This window comes from Vipera ursinii (genome assembly GCF_947247035.1).
Source record: "Vipera ursinii genome assembly, chromosome: 1".
Classification (NCBI taxonomy): Eukaryota; Metazoa; Chordata; class Lepidosauria; order Squamata; family Viperidae; genus Vipera; species Vipera ursinii.
Genome location: NC_139512.1, coordinates 311,239,580 through 311,254,347, shown reverse-complemented (window position 1 = coordinate 311,254,347; position 14,768 = coordinate 311,239,580). Strand labels below are relative to the sequence as shown.

At 36.8% G+C, this 14,768-nt stretch overlaps 1 protein-coding gene across 3 annotated transcripts; it reads left to right on the top strand.

The window, feature by feature from the left end:
* Nucleotides 1-532: 532 nt before the first annotated feature.
* Nucleotides 533-14,002, top strand: LOC310632373 (uncharacterized protein). 3 transcript variants are annotated; one of them, XR_014490848.1, is made up of 7 exons: nt 533-671; nt 2,700-2,771; nt 3,429-3,575; nt 5,954-6,006; nt 8,783-8,863; nt 11,050-11,165; nt 12,833-12,850. XR_014490848.1 is itself a non-coding variant. In XM_083349569.1 (7 exons), the coding sequence occupies exons 2-7, from the start codon at nt 2,702-2,704 to the stop codon at nt 12,881-12,883; spliced, it is 495 nt and encodes a 164-aa protein (XP_083205695.1). In that variant the 5' UTR covers nt 533-671; nt 2,700-2,701; the 3' UTR covers nt 12,884-14,002. The 3 variants fall into 3 exon arrangements, 2 of the variants coding, with proteins under 2 accessions (XP_083205695.1, XP_083205696.1); XM_083349569.1 differs by having other exon boundaries at nt 11,073-11,165; nt 12,833-14,002; XM_083349570.1 differs by lacking the exon at nt 533-671 and adding an exon at nt 715-1,130 and having other exon boundaries at nt 11,073-11,165; nt 12,833-14,002.
* Nucleotides 14,003-14,768: the final 766 nt, after the last annotated feature.

Here is a 14,768-nt window from a genome sequence, read left to right as displayed (position 1 = left end):
AGCTCATTTTTGCCTGCAAGAAAAATCCATTTATAGTAGCATATCCACTAATTTTTAGTGCCTTCAAGATGGGGATCTGCGCGATTTTTTTCTAGAATCCATTTATTGCAAATCGGAGACCACATCCCATGCATAGTCACGAATTTCAAGATTTACACTAACCTTGTGCTAAAGATGGCAATGCATAGGATCAATGTTTCTCTACATCCGGCTTGAATCACATTGCCCCTGATTTATCGCTAGCTTAATTGGGTTTATTCAAACCCAATTTCCTGAATTCATAAGACATCGAACCCTACTATTCATAAGCGAGCCTAAAAGGTGAGTGAGGACAGTAAGAATAGTTTGTGGTTCGCCATCTCCTTCAAGCACAGTCCAAGCTGCTTAGGACGAACGCAAACGCCTCTCACTCTATGCTTCCTTCTCTGCTATGCGCTTCTTTCGAAACTGCCGAGAAGCGGCGGGAAACGAAGCCCCCTGGTATTCGCTTACAATCATTTCCGGGATGTGGGCGCCGGCCTCGTCCCGACAGGCGGCGGAGCTCAAGATTGTGGTTCCGGGTTCCTGGAGATCACGGGGCCGCAGCGGGTGTTTTTCGTAAATCGCCGCCGCCTTCGCCTCCGCTGTCTTCCAGAAACCCCTCCTGAGAGTAGCCGGTGGTGAAGTTGTAGGTGGGCTTCTCAGGATTGCTGGACACGTTCGTGTGGCTCTCGGTGTTCTTGCCTAGTTCTGGGGACGCGTAATTCGCAAACATAAGCCTAAGCATTACGAGCGCCGTCTTCCTTTTTGAAACGGCTACGGGAGTGCAAATAAACCCGAGAGACTCTGGGTTGTGAGGTTGCGAGGAAAAGTCTGGGTGGAGGTCTGGGCGGTGGGAAAAGAGAGATCGCACGTCTACTTGTAACCCGGAGCCTTTAGAGACGCCCCGGATGAAATGAATTCCAGTTTTTGCCACGACCATACTGCTGTTTGCATGCAATCGGAGAGGTTACAGTCATCGTTTCTCCTTTTGCAAATAAAGGATAGATACAACCGACTTTTCCATGCACCTGCAATGGGGATATTTTTTTCCTTTAAAAGAAAAAAAGTAAAAACAGCGGAGACGCGTAATACCTAAAAGATTTATTACGGTATAAGCGGTTGCGATTTGTGCTATTTAGAAAAATATGCTTACCTTGCTTGTATATATTGGGGTTTAGTGCATCATTTTCTGCCTTAACGTGACACAGTGAAGCATAATGAAATATACAGACTGGGTTTCTACACTGACTAAAATTAGTTAATTTATTGCTTAGTGAATCATACAAAAACAGATTGCATTCTATCTCTGTCTTCCCTGTGGTTCAACATTAACAATTTAAAACTCAGGCTTTTTCTTTGTTTCCTTGGAAAACAATAGTCCGTGCTCTTTGGTAATTTCACAGGATTCTACTCTTCTGTAGTTTTTTGTTCTCACCTTTTAATTTTCTGGTTTCAGTCAGCAATCTTCTGACAAAATCTTAACTTATGTATATAATGGGTCCTTTATTTAATGTTTAACTGATTCTTCATAAAATGTAATACAAAATGTTCATAAAGTAGCATATGTGTTGATTGATTGATTAAACAAATAAGACTAAAGGCAACACTTTATGAATGTGGCAACTCTGTAGCCTTTAATGAAAAACTACTTAAGGAATAGGCTTAGGGTTTTGGTACTGCTGTTTTGATTTTGCTATGATAGATTGATATGGCTATTGGAAGTACTTGGCATTATGATTCAAAATAAATTCCCACAATTAATGTGGATAATTAATTTATAGTTTGATCTCATGTAATATCAACCACTTTAGTTTACAATTTGTACTTTGTGAACTTAACAAAGTAGTAACAAAACCATTATGAGATAAATCATGTTAAGTATAGACAACCAATGTACACTTGGTAAAAGTTGTAGAGTGAACCTATAAGTATTTGGCTTATGTATAAGTTCCAAAAATTGGGATTGAAGTGTGCATTAAGGGGTATTTAATTTGTGCTACTGTAAATTTTTATAAACTCTTATTAAAGATTCATGCCAAATTTCCTTATGTGATATGAAGCCACTTTTCAGAAGCCTTCTCCTTAAATTGACTATTCTATTATGACAGCAGATTTATCCTATATAGAAGCCTATGAAGTTATAATAATAAAGTTGGAAGGGACCTTGAGGTCATCTAGTCCAGCCCCCTGCTCAGGCAGGAAACCCTATATCATTTCAGACAAATGGCTGTCCAGTCTCTTCTTGAAAACTAAGTTGATTATCACTTTGAAGAATTAGATTACATGTGCATATACGTAACATTTTACTGCATTAACCCAGTTTTTTGAGTTCTCGTGACACACTGAATTGTAAATTAACCAAATTATGTATGTATAATTAGCCTAAAATATAATTGGTTAGCTTGTGATTTACTGTGTTATGGAAAGATAGCCATAAAGCAGTGTAGAGTCAGGACCACAAGCAAGTGCATTGATGGTCTGTTAGAATAATTAGTGTTGTTACATAAGAATTTGATGCTTCTTACAAGTATTATGTTGAAGCTGGCATTTAAAGAAGCTCTACAGATTATAATTCAGTAACAGAGTGTATTGGTATTAGAAATAGGCAGTGGAAGTTAAGAGGTCATTTTCATTTCTTTTATAAACTGTGATTATATGATGTATATAATATCTCACAGACATGGATGACCACCATGAAGCAAAAAATGAGATACGGTGTGCAACATCACAAGAGAAAACAAAAGTCAGAGGTAAGAATGATTGTTGTCCCTTTAATAGTAGCGTCAATAAATATATTGGAATTTTGATTCTGGTACAAGCTAAACACAACAAGAGATAGAACTTTTAGTAATTCTTCTTTAAAAAAAACTAAAGTTGATAATGTAAAATCAATTTCCCATTTTCAAGGCTCCAATATTCATAAATAAGCTTAAATTATTTTAAATTAAAACTGATTGTAACATGAAGTAATATTGATGTCTGGAAGTATTGTAGCACATAATGCAGCAGTTTTGCTGAAGCTAACCTGGCATGGTTCAGATAAGGCAGGAATATTGCTTTTAATATTAACTTTACTGTTTTCCTTTGATTTGTTTTAATGCACCATGTGTTACCTATAGTTAATGAGTGATTAAAGTGAAATAACATTTTTTTAAAAAGCAGGATCTAGATATATTGTATATCAATTGCTATTCTGTGCTTGTATTCTAGATGGAAAAAAGGCAGAATGTACCAAATAAATTCATGTATTTGCTTTTTTTATTTAATTATTTCTTACTTAATGTATGTTTCAGTCATTCAGTACTCAAGATAGCTGACAAGCATTTAAAGGAGTATCTAACACTAATGCTATTCAACATATGAAAAGGGAATTCTAATCAGTCTTCCTGTATTTTTTGTTTCCTTAGAGGAAAGTAAAAGGAAACGGAAGCGAAGCAGAAGCAGATCCTCCTCCGTCTCTTCCTCTACTTCTTCTAGTTCTTCTACATCCTGTTCTTCAAGGTCTTCTTCCAGGTCTTCTGCCTCACAGAGCAGAAACAGTTCAAGTAGCAGAGGTGGGATTATTTTGTTAACAACTATAAATTCATTTTGTAGATGGTGCCTTTAGATGTTATATAGCCAAAAAATAGTTATTGATCTAGCAGAAGTAAATACGTCTTCCCTAAATATCCAATTATTTAGCCACTGTTGGAAGTTACTGAAAACCTGAACTTATGACTAGTCTTCAAAGTCCTGGCTATTGCAGCACCCCCATGGCCATATGAACAACATTCAGGCCCACTTTTGTGATTCCGTGTGAGCCAGTGGACCCAGCAGCTGAGTCTGGGGAATCAGAGGAGGTGGAGGAAGGGCCTGGAGAGTCATCAGAGTCAAAGGAAGGCTCTGATGAGCTCCAGGACTTAGAATATGATGAAGAGCCTGGCCCCTCCACTTGTGCTCAGGCTGAGACCCAGCTGTGCTGGGAAGCTGAGTCAGACTCTGAGGACTCACAGTTGGAAGACATCATAGATGCAAATGCCGACAGGCAACAAGAGTAGGACAGAGGGAGGCAATGGGGCAGCTCCAAGGGCGGAGGAGAAGGCATTGAGAAGCCATGCCTTGGGGCTGCATAATAAAAAGGGAAGGTGTGCTGGTTGCTGAAGGCAACCATTTGCAGAGGACTCAAGTTTCATGGAATAATGTTCTGTTTGCCTTGCCTGTGAACAATTCTCTGTTTGAATCATGTTCTGTTTGCTTTTGGATAATTCTCCGTTTGAATCGTGTTCTGTTTGCCTTTGGACAATTCTCCGTTTGCCTTTTCTTTTGGGACATTTTGCAGGTCTGTAAATAATAAAAGGGGTTTGTTTTTCCTGCATTTCCAGCCTACTTGTTAAAAGAGGGGTTTGTCCTTGTGAGTTAACAAGGACTCACATAGGCTGGGACAGAACACCCACTTGCATTTAGGACCATCCTTACTGCTGTTGCCACACATACACGCATCCCTAACAGACAGTCATCTTTTCCTGCCACTCACCACCCTGGCTATGCACAGAGTAGACACTGTGAAAATAACCTACAGAATGGTAACTGAGAGCAGACAGGTGTGCATCATACACCACTAAGAGCTTCATGCTAGTGCAAAAGAAGGTTCTGGCCAGCACACAAAGCCAGCAAAAGAAAGTAGGACTAGCAGGTATGTGAAAGGCAGGGCAGCAGCATGAAGGTAGCAGCCCAAAGAGAAGAGCTTGGGAGAAGATAAGTGGGTGAGTGGAGTTGCAGTAGTTCTTTACTTTCTTCCAAGAATGGCTTGGATCAGATGGGTCCTCACCTAATGATCGTTTGGGATTCACTGAGTGACAGCAACCGGGATTGCCAGAATTGTTGTTGCTTAACCATGTAGTCATGTGATATTTTACTTAACGACCGGGCCGCTCACTTAATCTTGGAGTTGCTGGTCCCATTAGAATGGTTGAGGACTATCAGTAATGGATTTTTCACGAAAATATTCAGAAGTTGAGATTAAAAATGAAATATAAATATTTGTTATAATGAATACTGGTATGTATAGAAAATCAAGTAATATGGTGAGTTTATGTAATTCATCTGATATTTCTGCTAGCAGCGGCCGTTCATTTCAAATGAACTTTATGGGGAAATATCACCTAACCCTCCATGACATAAGCAGCATTTTCCATTATATCCTTGGGGACCAATAATCCAATCCATTTCCCTAGGATAGTAATTCTAATTGGGCAAAACAGTTTCAACAAATCATTATGACAGTGAATTTCATAGTAATGTGTCGTTCTTTATCTAGTTACAATGACAGAGTGGAAGAATATCTATATGCAGCCCACTCCTTCACATGTCACAGAATATTCCAAAATTATTGTTTATTTTTTTAAATATACATCATGTCCCCTTCAGGAGCTTGGGCCAATGTGCATAATACTTCCTTCTGTAATTCTTTTCCACATTGAAATCTATGAGGTTAGAGTAGACTTAAAAATAATGGCTAGCTAAATTTCAGGAATTAAGTTTCTACAACCGACTAAGGATTTCAATCTAGGTCTCCTCACACTGATGGCCCAACATACTACTAATTAAATTACATATACTTAAAAGTTTTCATTTTCTTTCCTTCTTTTTCTGGAACGGAAACACACATAAACATACAAATGCAACAGACTTCAATCAGAAAAATTCATATAAATAGAAGACCAAATTATGTTAATCACTGATCCTACATTACCCAGATTTATTCAAAACAAATCGTCATTTTGTAAATTATCAAAAATAATAAAAAAGCTTACCTTTCATTTTTATGGCAAGCACCTATGTATTAGTATCCAAATAATAAAATTCCTAAAAATTGTGTATTTCAATGTTAGTGACAAAAATCTATAATGTTGTTCAAGCCTTAATATGCATTTATTACATTTTTAATGCTTAGATTCTTCAAAAGTAAAAACTAAGAAGAGAAAAAAGGAAAAACATAACAAAAAGGTAAAACTAAAATTATTAATTTAATTCCATTTATATCCCGCCCTTCTCCGAAGACTCAGGGCGGCTTACAAGCTTAGCAGTAGCCTTCATCCTATGTATATGCCTGATTATTAGGGCTTTCGGACCCCGCCCCCAAGCGGCATTATTACAAAGTCAGCTTAATTGCCCCCAACAATCTGGGTCCTCTAAAATTACTAAAAGTATTAAGTAAAAATATGAACAGTACTGTCATGTGCATTTGATTCACATTATAAAGGAAAAGCAGTTATATCAAAATTATTATTTCTACTTTTGCACTCAAGGAAAGTATTAATCATGCTGCTTTGGAGCAACTCTGCCTTAACAAATGTTGGCAACATCAATGGGGCAGGCTTTTTTCTCTCTCTCTTTCAATCTCCCCCAACAGCTGTGATCCTCAGTTTGATCACTTTGAACCCTTGTGGCACAGTAGTTAGAATGCAGTATTGCAGGCTAACTCTGCCCACTGCCAGAGTTCGATCGTGACTGGTTCAAGGTTGACTCAGCTTTCCATCCTTCCAAGGTCAGTAAAATGAGGACCCAGATAGTTGGGGGCAATATTCTGACTCTGGAAGCCACTTAGAGAGGGCTGTAAGAGCACTATAAAGTGGTACATAAGTCTAAGTGCTATTGCTACTGCTGTAGCTATTGGTCTTAACTCAGTGATGTACTTGCATAACCAAATTCATGGGAACAGTATTTCGTTATTCATTCAGTACCCCAATTACGTTGACTGAAGTTATTCACATGTATAAGTTTCATATATTTTGTAATAGGCATCTGGCATTGACAGTGTACATGGCAAGGCCTCTGGAAAAGAGTTTCTTGCTGCAATGTATCATGAGAAACAAAGGAAGTTCCATATGTTATGAATATCATAAAAAGGTTACCTTTAATTCCTAGGTCACAGTTAAAAAAGCTTGTCTGGGAAGATGTTGAGCACCAAACTGTTATCATATTATTATTTCTTGTAGATTGAGAGATTTAAGAACCCTATTTCCTCAGTTAATTTTTCTTTTGTTAAATTTATATTATTTTTATTCAGGAGCTAAAGGTAGCATGCATATTGTTCTATTTTTTTTTTCCATAACAATCCTCTGAAGCAGGTTGGGCTGACTGCTTCAAAGCCACTTACCCTTTGTTCTTTCTCATTTTGGAACAAATCACAATGCCAGAAAGAGCCTGGAAAGCATATCAAGGGACTACAAGAAACTAGGCAGGAAAACAAAATAGTTTGTAGTAAAGGTGATGTTTTCATCAATGAATTCAGCTAAAGGTTTTATCCTAAAGAAGGAATGAAAGATTCTAGAGGTGAACTGCTGGCTTGAAGAAAACTGCCATCTTGAAAACCTGAACAATCTACAGGAAGGCCTGTACCTTGCAAAGACTGGGAAAAATGGAAGAGAGCTTTAATTTAAATTTGGAGGAAGGTGCTCTAAGGGAAGACATGATACCTGAAGGCTGTCACAGGAAGGAGAATGTGAATTTATTCTTCTTAGTGCTCGAAGGTAGATCAAGAACCAGTGAGTGGAAGTTTTACTAGTTTGGAATAAATCTTTTGGAGATTCAAACTAGAAATGAGGAATTTGCTGAACACCTAACTCCTGGAATCCAGGAGTGCTCTATCCCTCGGAGGTTTTCAAAGAAAGGTTGGACAGCTATTTATCTGGAATAATCTGAGGATTCCTGGCCTAGGCTATAGGTTGAACAAGAAGACTTCTAAGGTAACTTCCAAATCTTTGATAAATCATCTAGCGTGCTCTGTAATTGAGGATTGATTTGAATCTCCCTGGGAACAGTCCTTCATTTTAACCACAAAGTGCCATACACTTTGATAGGAGGAATAATTGATTTATTATTTCATATAATAACTCTAGAACTTAACGTGAATATGTTTGAGTTTTCCATGGTCCCTTTATAATATAAACTTTATATTAATAATATTATTGTCATAGTCAAGTTGCCCCTTTTTCTTTAACTGAGGAGAACATCTAAATTGATACAAGTGGGTGATAGGCATTTAGATTTTGGGCCAGGATAATTGTCACGTTCCTTCCCAACCAAGTCCTGATGTGCTGCCACCTCCTGGCAGGGGGTGTTCCTGAAGGATTAGCAACAAATATTGGGAGCTTATCCTAGGAGTATAGCAGGGTCATTCAAGGCATGAAGGGCTGCCCAGGTAAAGAAGCAAGCACCTATATTGAGGAGCAGTGATATTAAAAAAATGCTAGAGGCAGGTTATCACTTTTGTGACAGTAGAAAAGAAATCAATTCATATAGCATAGGACAAGGCAGTGGAAAACCACTTATGTATTTTCACCAAAAAAAAAACCCACAGGGATAAGCAATGATATTAGCAAAAGTTGGAATTTGAAGAAGCAGGATTGGAAGAGTATTAGTGCTTATGAACATCAGTGTTTAAGAAGATTAGTGAGAATATTATGGACAACCAAGAAAACAGATTATTGAACAGATCAGCCCAGAGTTCCCACTCAAGGCACAAATGAACAAGCTCAGATTATCCTACTTCTAGAGAAGACTGATACTGGGAAAAGTCGAAAGAGAGAGAAGAGTGCCACCAGCAACAAGGTGTATGGATTCAGTTGAGTGACAAGGAATGCAGTGTTTGAAGAGTTGAAGGCCAGGTTAAGGACAGATTGTCAAGGAAAAAAATCTATATTGTATGTGGTTGCAAAGAGTCAAAAATAACTTGGTGACACATAATCAAATTTTCAGCTATCTGTTTATTTTTTAATAGAAAAGTAAAAAAGAGAAGATGAAAAGAAAGAAAGAAAAGAAGAGAAAGAAAGAGAAATCAGGTCCTGTACAGCTTTCTAAAGTAAGTGCAAAAACTGAATGCAAAGTCTGTGTTTTTCCTCTTCTCAGAATGAGACAATCTGTGAAAAGTGACTGGAATGTCTTTGATTAACTGTTTTCTATAATTCTCAGATTATATTTTACTATAATGCTATTTCATGGTTATCTTTTCTTCTTTTCCTTCCTTATATTTTCTTTTCTGGCATATTTCTCCAAGTAATCAAGGATGGCACATTTGAATCTCCCACCCATCCCCTTTTAGCTTTCAAAACTAGCAGTTTAGGTAGACTTAATCAGTAATGATTGACACAAAGTCCTTCAGTGAACTTCTAAACCAGAGATTTCAACCCAATTTTCTAAATACCAACTTTGACGCACTAAACATGTCACCAGAGCGTCAGCTATGATAAAACAGAATGAATTTCAATAGAAAGAATGACCAGATTGACATCAGGAAAGCAAGAGTATAATGCTATTAGCTTTGAGCTAGTGATTTTAATTTTTATTCCAGTGATAGTTAACTTATTAATTATAGAGTATGGAAATGAGTTGTGGCTAATTAGACATATACCATAAAAGTACTTCCACACTTGGTATTTAGATAATGGGAGTAAAATTAACCAAGTCAGGGGATATCAAGTTTCCTATCTCTATCTTGGACTACACTTAGATGCCCTGGGTTTTTTTCTATCATTTGAACATTGTTTTGGGAAGTTCCAATTCTGTGATTATTGAGAGAGCAGTACCATATTTGATCTAAGTCAAGGATCAAATTAGCTCTTTTTGAGGAAGGAGAAGAGACCTGCTTTTGGGAGCTGGAGATCTGATGATAGAATAACCTTCTAAGATCCTGTGGAAATCTGAAATATTTGCCTCTGCTATAATGGAACTTGGGGAAGCAAAAAGGTGAAGAATTAAAAGGCTCAAGATTACCCTTGTCAACCCTTGTGTTTGTCCAAAAGTGTGTAGGGGAAATTAATATCAGCAATGGAATATAAGTAGTTCTGTTTGCATAAAACTTAACCCTGATAACTTCATAGGTATATCCATACTTCTTTGGCAACAGTATTGAAGTAACTTACCACTATTTATTTTCAACATTATTTATTAATATCATAATTTTTGTGCCACCAAATTTCATACATGTGAAGTAGTATACAAAAATTTGCCTGGGCTGTAACCCTGGTATTTCCTCATTTTACCCACCCAAGAACTAACCAGGTGGGACTTTGCTTAGGTTTCTAAGATCAACCAAAGTTAATAAGTTCAAGGTCTTCATTTTTTTTCCAGTGATGCAAAAAAAAAAAAAAGAAGAGAAAGTGAATTAAAATGCTGCTCTTTCTCTTTTTTTTTCTTTTTCCTACTGTTGGGAGCCATCATTGATTGCTTTGCCTAAGGCAGTTCTTCTGTGTTCAGATAGAATTAGTCTACCAATTTAATTATTTGTGAGCAGAAATCATTATTTTTATTGGTTTAATTTATATGCCAGAAGGCTTTCTTAATGTGACAATATTTGCTAGCACTGTGTGTTTTGGTATATGGGACTAATAGGACATCCATGTCAACTCAGTGAACATGCAGGTTGGGACTCTGGCTTTATCCAGCCCAAAGAAAATAGAGGGGAAAAGCTAAAATATAGCTTTTAGTAGATCGTGGCTTTATATTACAGTTTCATTCTTTCAAGAAAAGTCATGGTCCTATAAAGACCATAACTTTGGCTAACAAAGCCACAAATAGATATAAATAAAGATGATAGATGATAGAGATAGGTAGGTAGGTAGGTAGATAGATAGATAGATAGATAGATAGATAGATAGATAGATAGATAGATAGATAGATAGACAGACAGACAGACAGACAGACAGACAGACAGACAGACAGACAGATAGATAGATCCCATCCTTACTGCTTAATATGCTTTACTTTCCATTTCTCAAATTTATTTGAAATTTTGGCTAAAATCAGGCAACTAAGCAAAAAAAAGCAGAAGAATTCTGTTCGTATGAGAAAAAAAATCTTTTAAAGTTGTTTCCTTGGGAACAGTGTTCTTTCGTTTGGGGAACATAGAGTAGCTTTGGTTTTTGTTCTTTTAATCAAGTTTTATTCAGCCCAAATTCACACTTCCTTGTGATTGCTGTGACACTAAAAAGGGAAATATAATTTGTAAGTCCTTATTGATGTATTTTAAAATGTACATTTTATTTATAGATCACAATATTGTATTGTTTTAGTATTTCAAAGACAAAAAGAAGAATCATAACTACAGTATGATCACAGGAAAGAAAATTAAGATGAAAATAAAGAAGAGTAAAAAGGATAAAGAGGTACTCTTTCACATCAACCTGTTTAAAAATTAAAAAAACATTTTAAACATTTAAAATGTTTACAGATGGTGTTTATCTGCATTTATAATGCATTAGCATTTAGGGTGTTCAGTAATTCAGTAATGATTGTAAAATAGAGATCATTTCTATATTGTTTCTTATATGTTCCATCTAAAACGTTGGAACTCCCAACACCTTTACAGTGAATCTGGAAAATAATGACCTCTGAAAAATAAAGATCAGTCCTATGTAATTGGGCTACTTCACAAATAGGCAAGACTATATATGCTTATAACTTAAGACAACTATTTCTAACCTTCAGACCCACACACAAAGTTACAAAATGTTGATGCCATTGAAATTTGAAGTGTGAGTCAACAGGTATCAGAGGAAAGGCAGCAGTACAAGACCATTATTTAATACTGAAATATGTGGATATGAGCAGTGAGATACGGCATGTGATTTGCAAATCCCCTGTTGGAACAAAATAAAGGAACACAATGGAAACTCATTTTTAGAGTTGACACTAGTCTTCTCAAGGTCATATCGTGGAATTGGTCAACTTTAGTTACATTAACTTTCTGTCCTCTGTTAATTGTTTGGCTTGTGGACCATCATATCTATCTTTATTACCTTAGACCAGGGGTAGGCAACCTCGGCTCTTTTATGACTCATGGACTTCAACTCCCAGAATTCCTGAGCCAGCCAAGCTGGCTCAGGAATTCTGGGAGTTGAAGTCCATGAGTCATAAAAGAGCCGAGGTTGCCTACCCCTGCCTTAGACTATTACAAGATTGCAAGAAATGTTTATTTAGAATATCTCTTACAGACTTAACTATGCAGTTTCCACAGTGGTTCCTCCCTCTCATATATAGCTGCCTGCTGTCCTTGAGACTAAAAGAAAGCTAGAGGGGGCAAGGGAGAGGGTACTTTAACTCCACGTGAAAAGATTTAAACAGACCTACAGAAGTTCTGCCAGGGTTGTCTGGAAACCTCATTGTAGAGCAGGAGTAGAGAGCTTCCACACTGTGTCTATAGAAGCTTCCCTCAGAAGAATCTATGCCTTCCAGAAAAGTATTTCTTGTACATTATTCTGTGCAGAAGGACAAAAATGGAGGTCTTTTTGCAGAAGAAAAGGTAGAGACTAGTCATTCCCCTTCTCTTCCTACCAGGGGGTGAAGGGGGAAGGGTCAGGGAAGCCCTTGTTCAAGTGTCAAGGAGCGCCCTCTGTTGAAAATACTGTATGATCCACAGAAGTATGTGGAATAAGAGAAACTGGACCTTTGCACAAATTCAGTATCTCTCTCCTTTCTTAGGAGATGAGATAAAATATGCTAAATATCCAAGTGTTTATTTATTAAATATATACTGGCTGTATATCATTTCCAGTTTGTAATTTGCAACACTATGTAAGTACATACAATTTTAGGCATACTAATTTGCCCTTGCTACCCTAGAATAGTATCTATTACAATTTCTTAGCTTAATTTATTCCTGACATGCAGCAGTTAAAAACTTATTTATGTACCTATGAATGACTGGGTAGCAGAATAATTTGAAAATAGTAATGGGGGTACCATTTTTGGGGGATACTCTTTGAAGATGATCTGGAAAATGGATTTTCGATCACTTAAAATTATATTTTTAATGACTGCTTTTTTTTTCCAGCGAGATCGGAACCGAGCAGAACTTCTTGATTTTTTGAACTCTACTTTTTAGTGAACAAGCTGTTAAATGAGGACCAATAAGTCTGTCAGCTTATTTAGTCATCTTGCTCCTTAAAGCACCAAATACAAGCTCAGGGTGAAGCATGAAAGAACATCTTGATGCATGAGGAGTTGAAATTGTCCCACTATGAAGATAATTGACAGCTCCTTTAAAAAGGGCAAAATAATTGGTGACACTTTATCAACAAAGAGCCATATTTATGTTGAAGAGAACCTAACCAAACTAGGATGAAGGCATAACCATCCATTAAAGTGAAAGGATATGTTGGAATTTCGGCCTACTTTGAATATCCAAATTGCATGCAGAATGCGACTTTACCATTGGTTGCCCTTGGTCATTTTTCTGATTAAAACCAAATACTACTAGCAAAGAAATTCTTAAAGAAGAATCAGACCCATGTATATAGATATTTTTAGTATTGAGAATATTTGCAAACAGCAAAATACCTCCTCCTGAGTAATGTACATTCTAAAGCATTGAGTAAGATTTTTTAAAATAAATTTCTTTTGTAAAGTGTTTTCTTTTTCAAGTTAGTAACAAACACTCTAAGTTCAGTTTATTTAATGAGGTGCTAGGCATTTCATTTAAAAACTCTGGGTGGTACCACTGTTAAATGAACATTATGAAATTAGCTTACCACCCACTGCTGCTTGGTTTTGTTCTTATTTTGGGTATGATTAACATTGATCAGTATTGTGACCTTTCTTTCAGAGAGGCATGTATCAAAGTCCACATTATGAAAATCCCAGTGGGCTATCAATTTCAGTTGAGTGTAATGGTATGGCTAACAGAGTGCTCAAAAAGACTGGTTGTGTTATATAACCTCACTGTGTGAAAGTTTCATTTTGTAAGAAAAATCCAATAAAACTTAACTGCTTTTGAATTTGATGTAAATTGTTTTAGTGAAATATTAACAAGTGTGAAGAAACCATAGGGTTAGTATGATGCTGTGGAGAACTACAGCTGCTACATAGTTTTTTTCTTTCCCCAAAACACTTAATAAGAAAAATATCTAGCAAGTTATGGCTTGTCTTCATTTTTGCATTTTTTATATTGCACTCCTAGGTGGCTTGTTTAGTACAAAAAAAACCCTAAAATACTAACAGTACATTTACAATTTAAAACAATTTATTGAAATAATTCTAAATAATTAAGGATTGTTTAATTTATCAATAATTAAAACATAGTTATTATTCACTCTTCCAATGGTCATTGAAAGAACTTTGTGGGGTTTTTAAATATAATCAAGGTTGGGGACACCTGGATCTCAGGTTGGGGGAAGAGATAATTCTACAGATGGAATAGCTGCCAGGAATGTCTGTTTCCAAGTTCCTTTGCCCTAACAGGGGTAGGCAACCTCGGCTCTTTTATGACTCATGGACTTCAACTCCCAGAATTCCTGAGCCAGCTGGCTCAGGAATTCTGGGAGTTGAAGTCCATGAGTCATAAAAGAGCCGAGGTTGCCTACCCCTGCCCTAACTTTTTAAAGAGGGGACTCTCATCAATTTTTTTATTGCTTGGACAGCAAAGGCAGATTCTGTTTGGAGAGATGATTCATTATGCAACCTAAACCCAAGCCATCTATGGCTTTTTAGATCATTATCACCCTCCTTAATTTGAACCAGGAACCTATCAGCAGTGCTTGTAATATTAGTGTTACACTGTTGAAACAGCTCTCACCCACTTACTGATTCTGAACAGTTTCTGGGTAGTGTTCAAAGTCATGACTAAGAAGAGTGCATTGTAGAAATGCAGTCATAAAGTAAGGGTGGTGGTGAATGATTGGGTAAGGAGACATCCTTTATATCTGTATCATCCCAAATCAGTGGATGACCTCCTTTGATGATTTAATATAGATGATGAATAAGACGGGGAA

Bases quoted from the DNA above. Each gene is read 5' to 3' on its own strand.
- LOC310632373 (XM_083349569.1), top strand. From the start codon at position 2,702: ATGGATGACCACCATGAAGCAAAAAATGAGATACGGTGTGCAACATCA. The intron at 2,772-3,428 runs GTAAGAATGATT...TTGTTTCCTTAG, and splicing joins AGAGAAAACAAAAGTCAGAG to AGGAAAGTAAAAGGAAACGG. The intron at 11,166-12,832 runs GTACTCTTTCAC...TTTTTTTTCCAG, and splicing joins AGAGTAAAAAGGATAAAGAG to CGAGATCGGAACCGAGCAGA.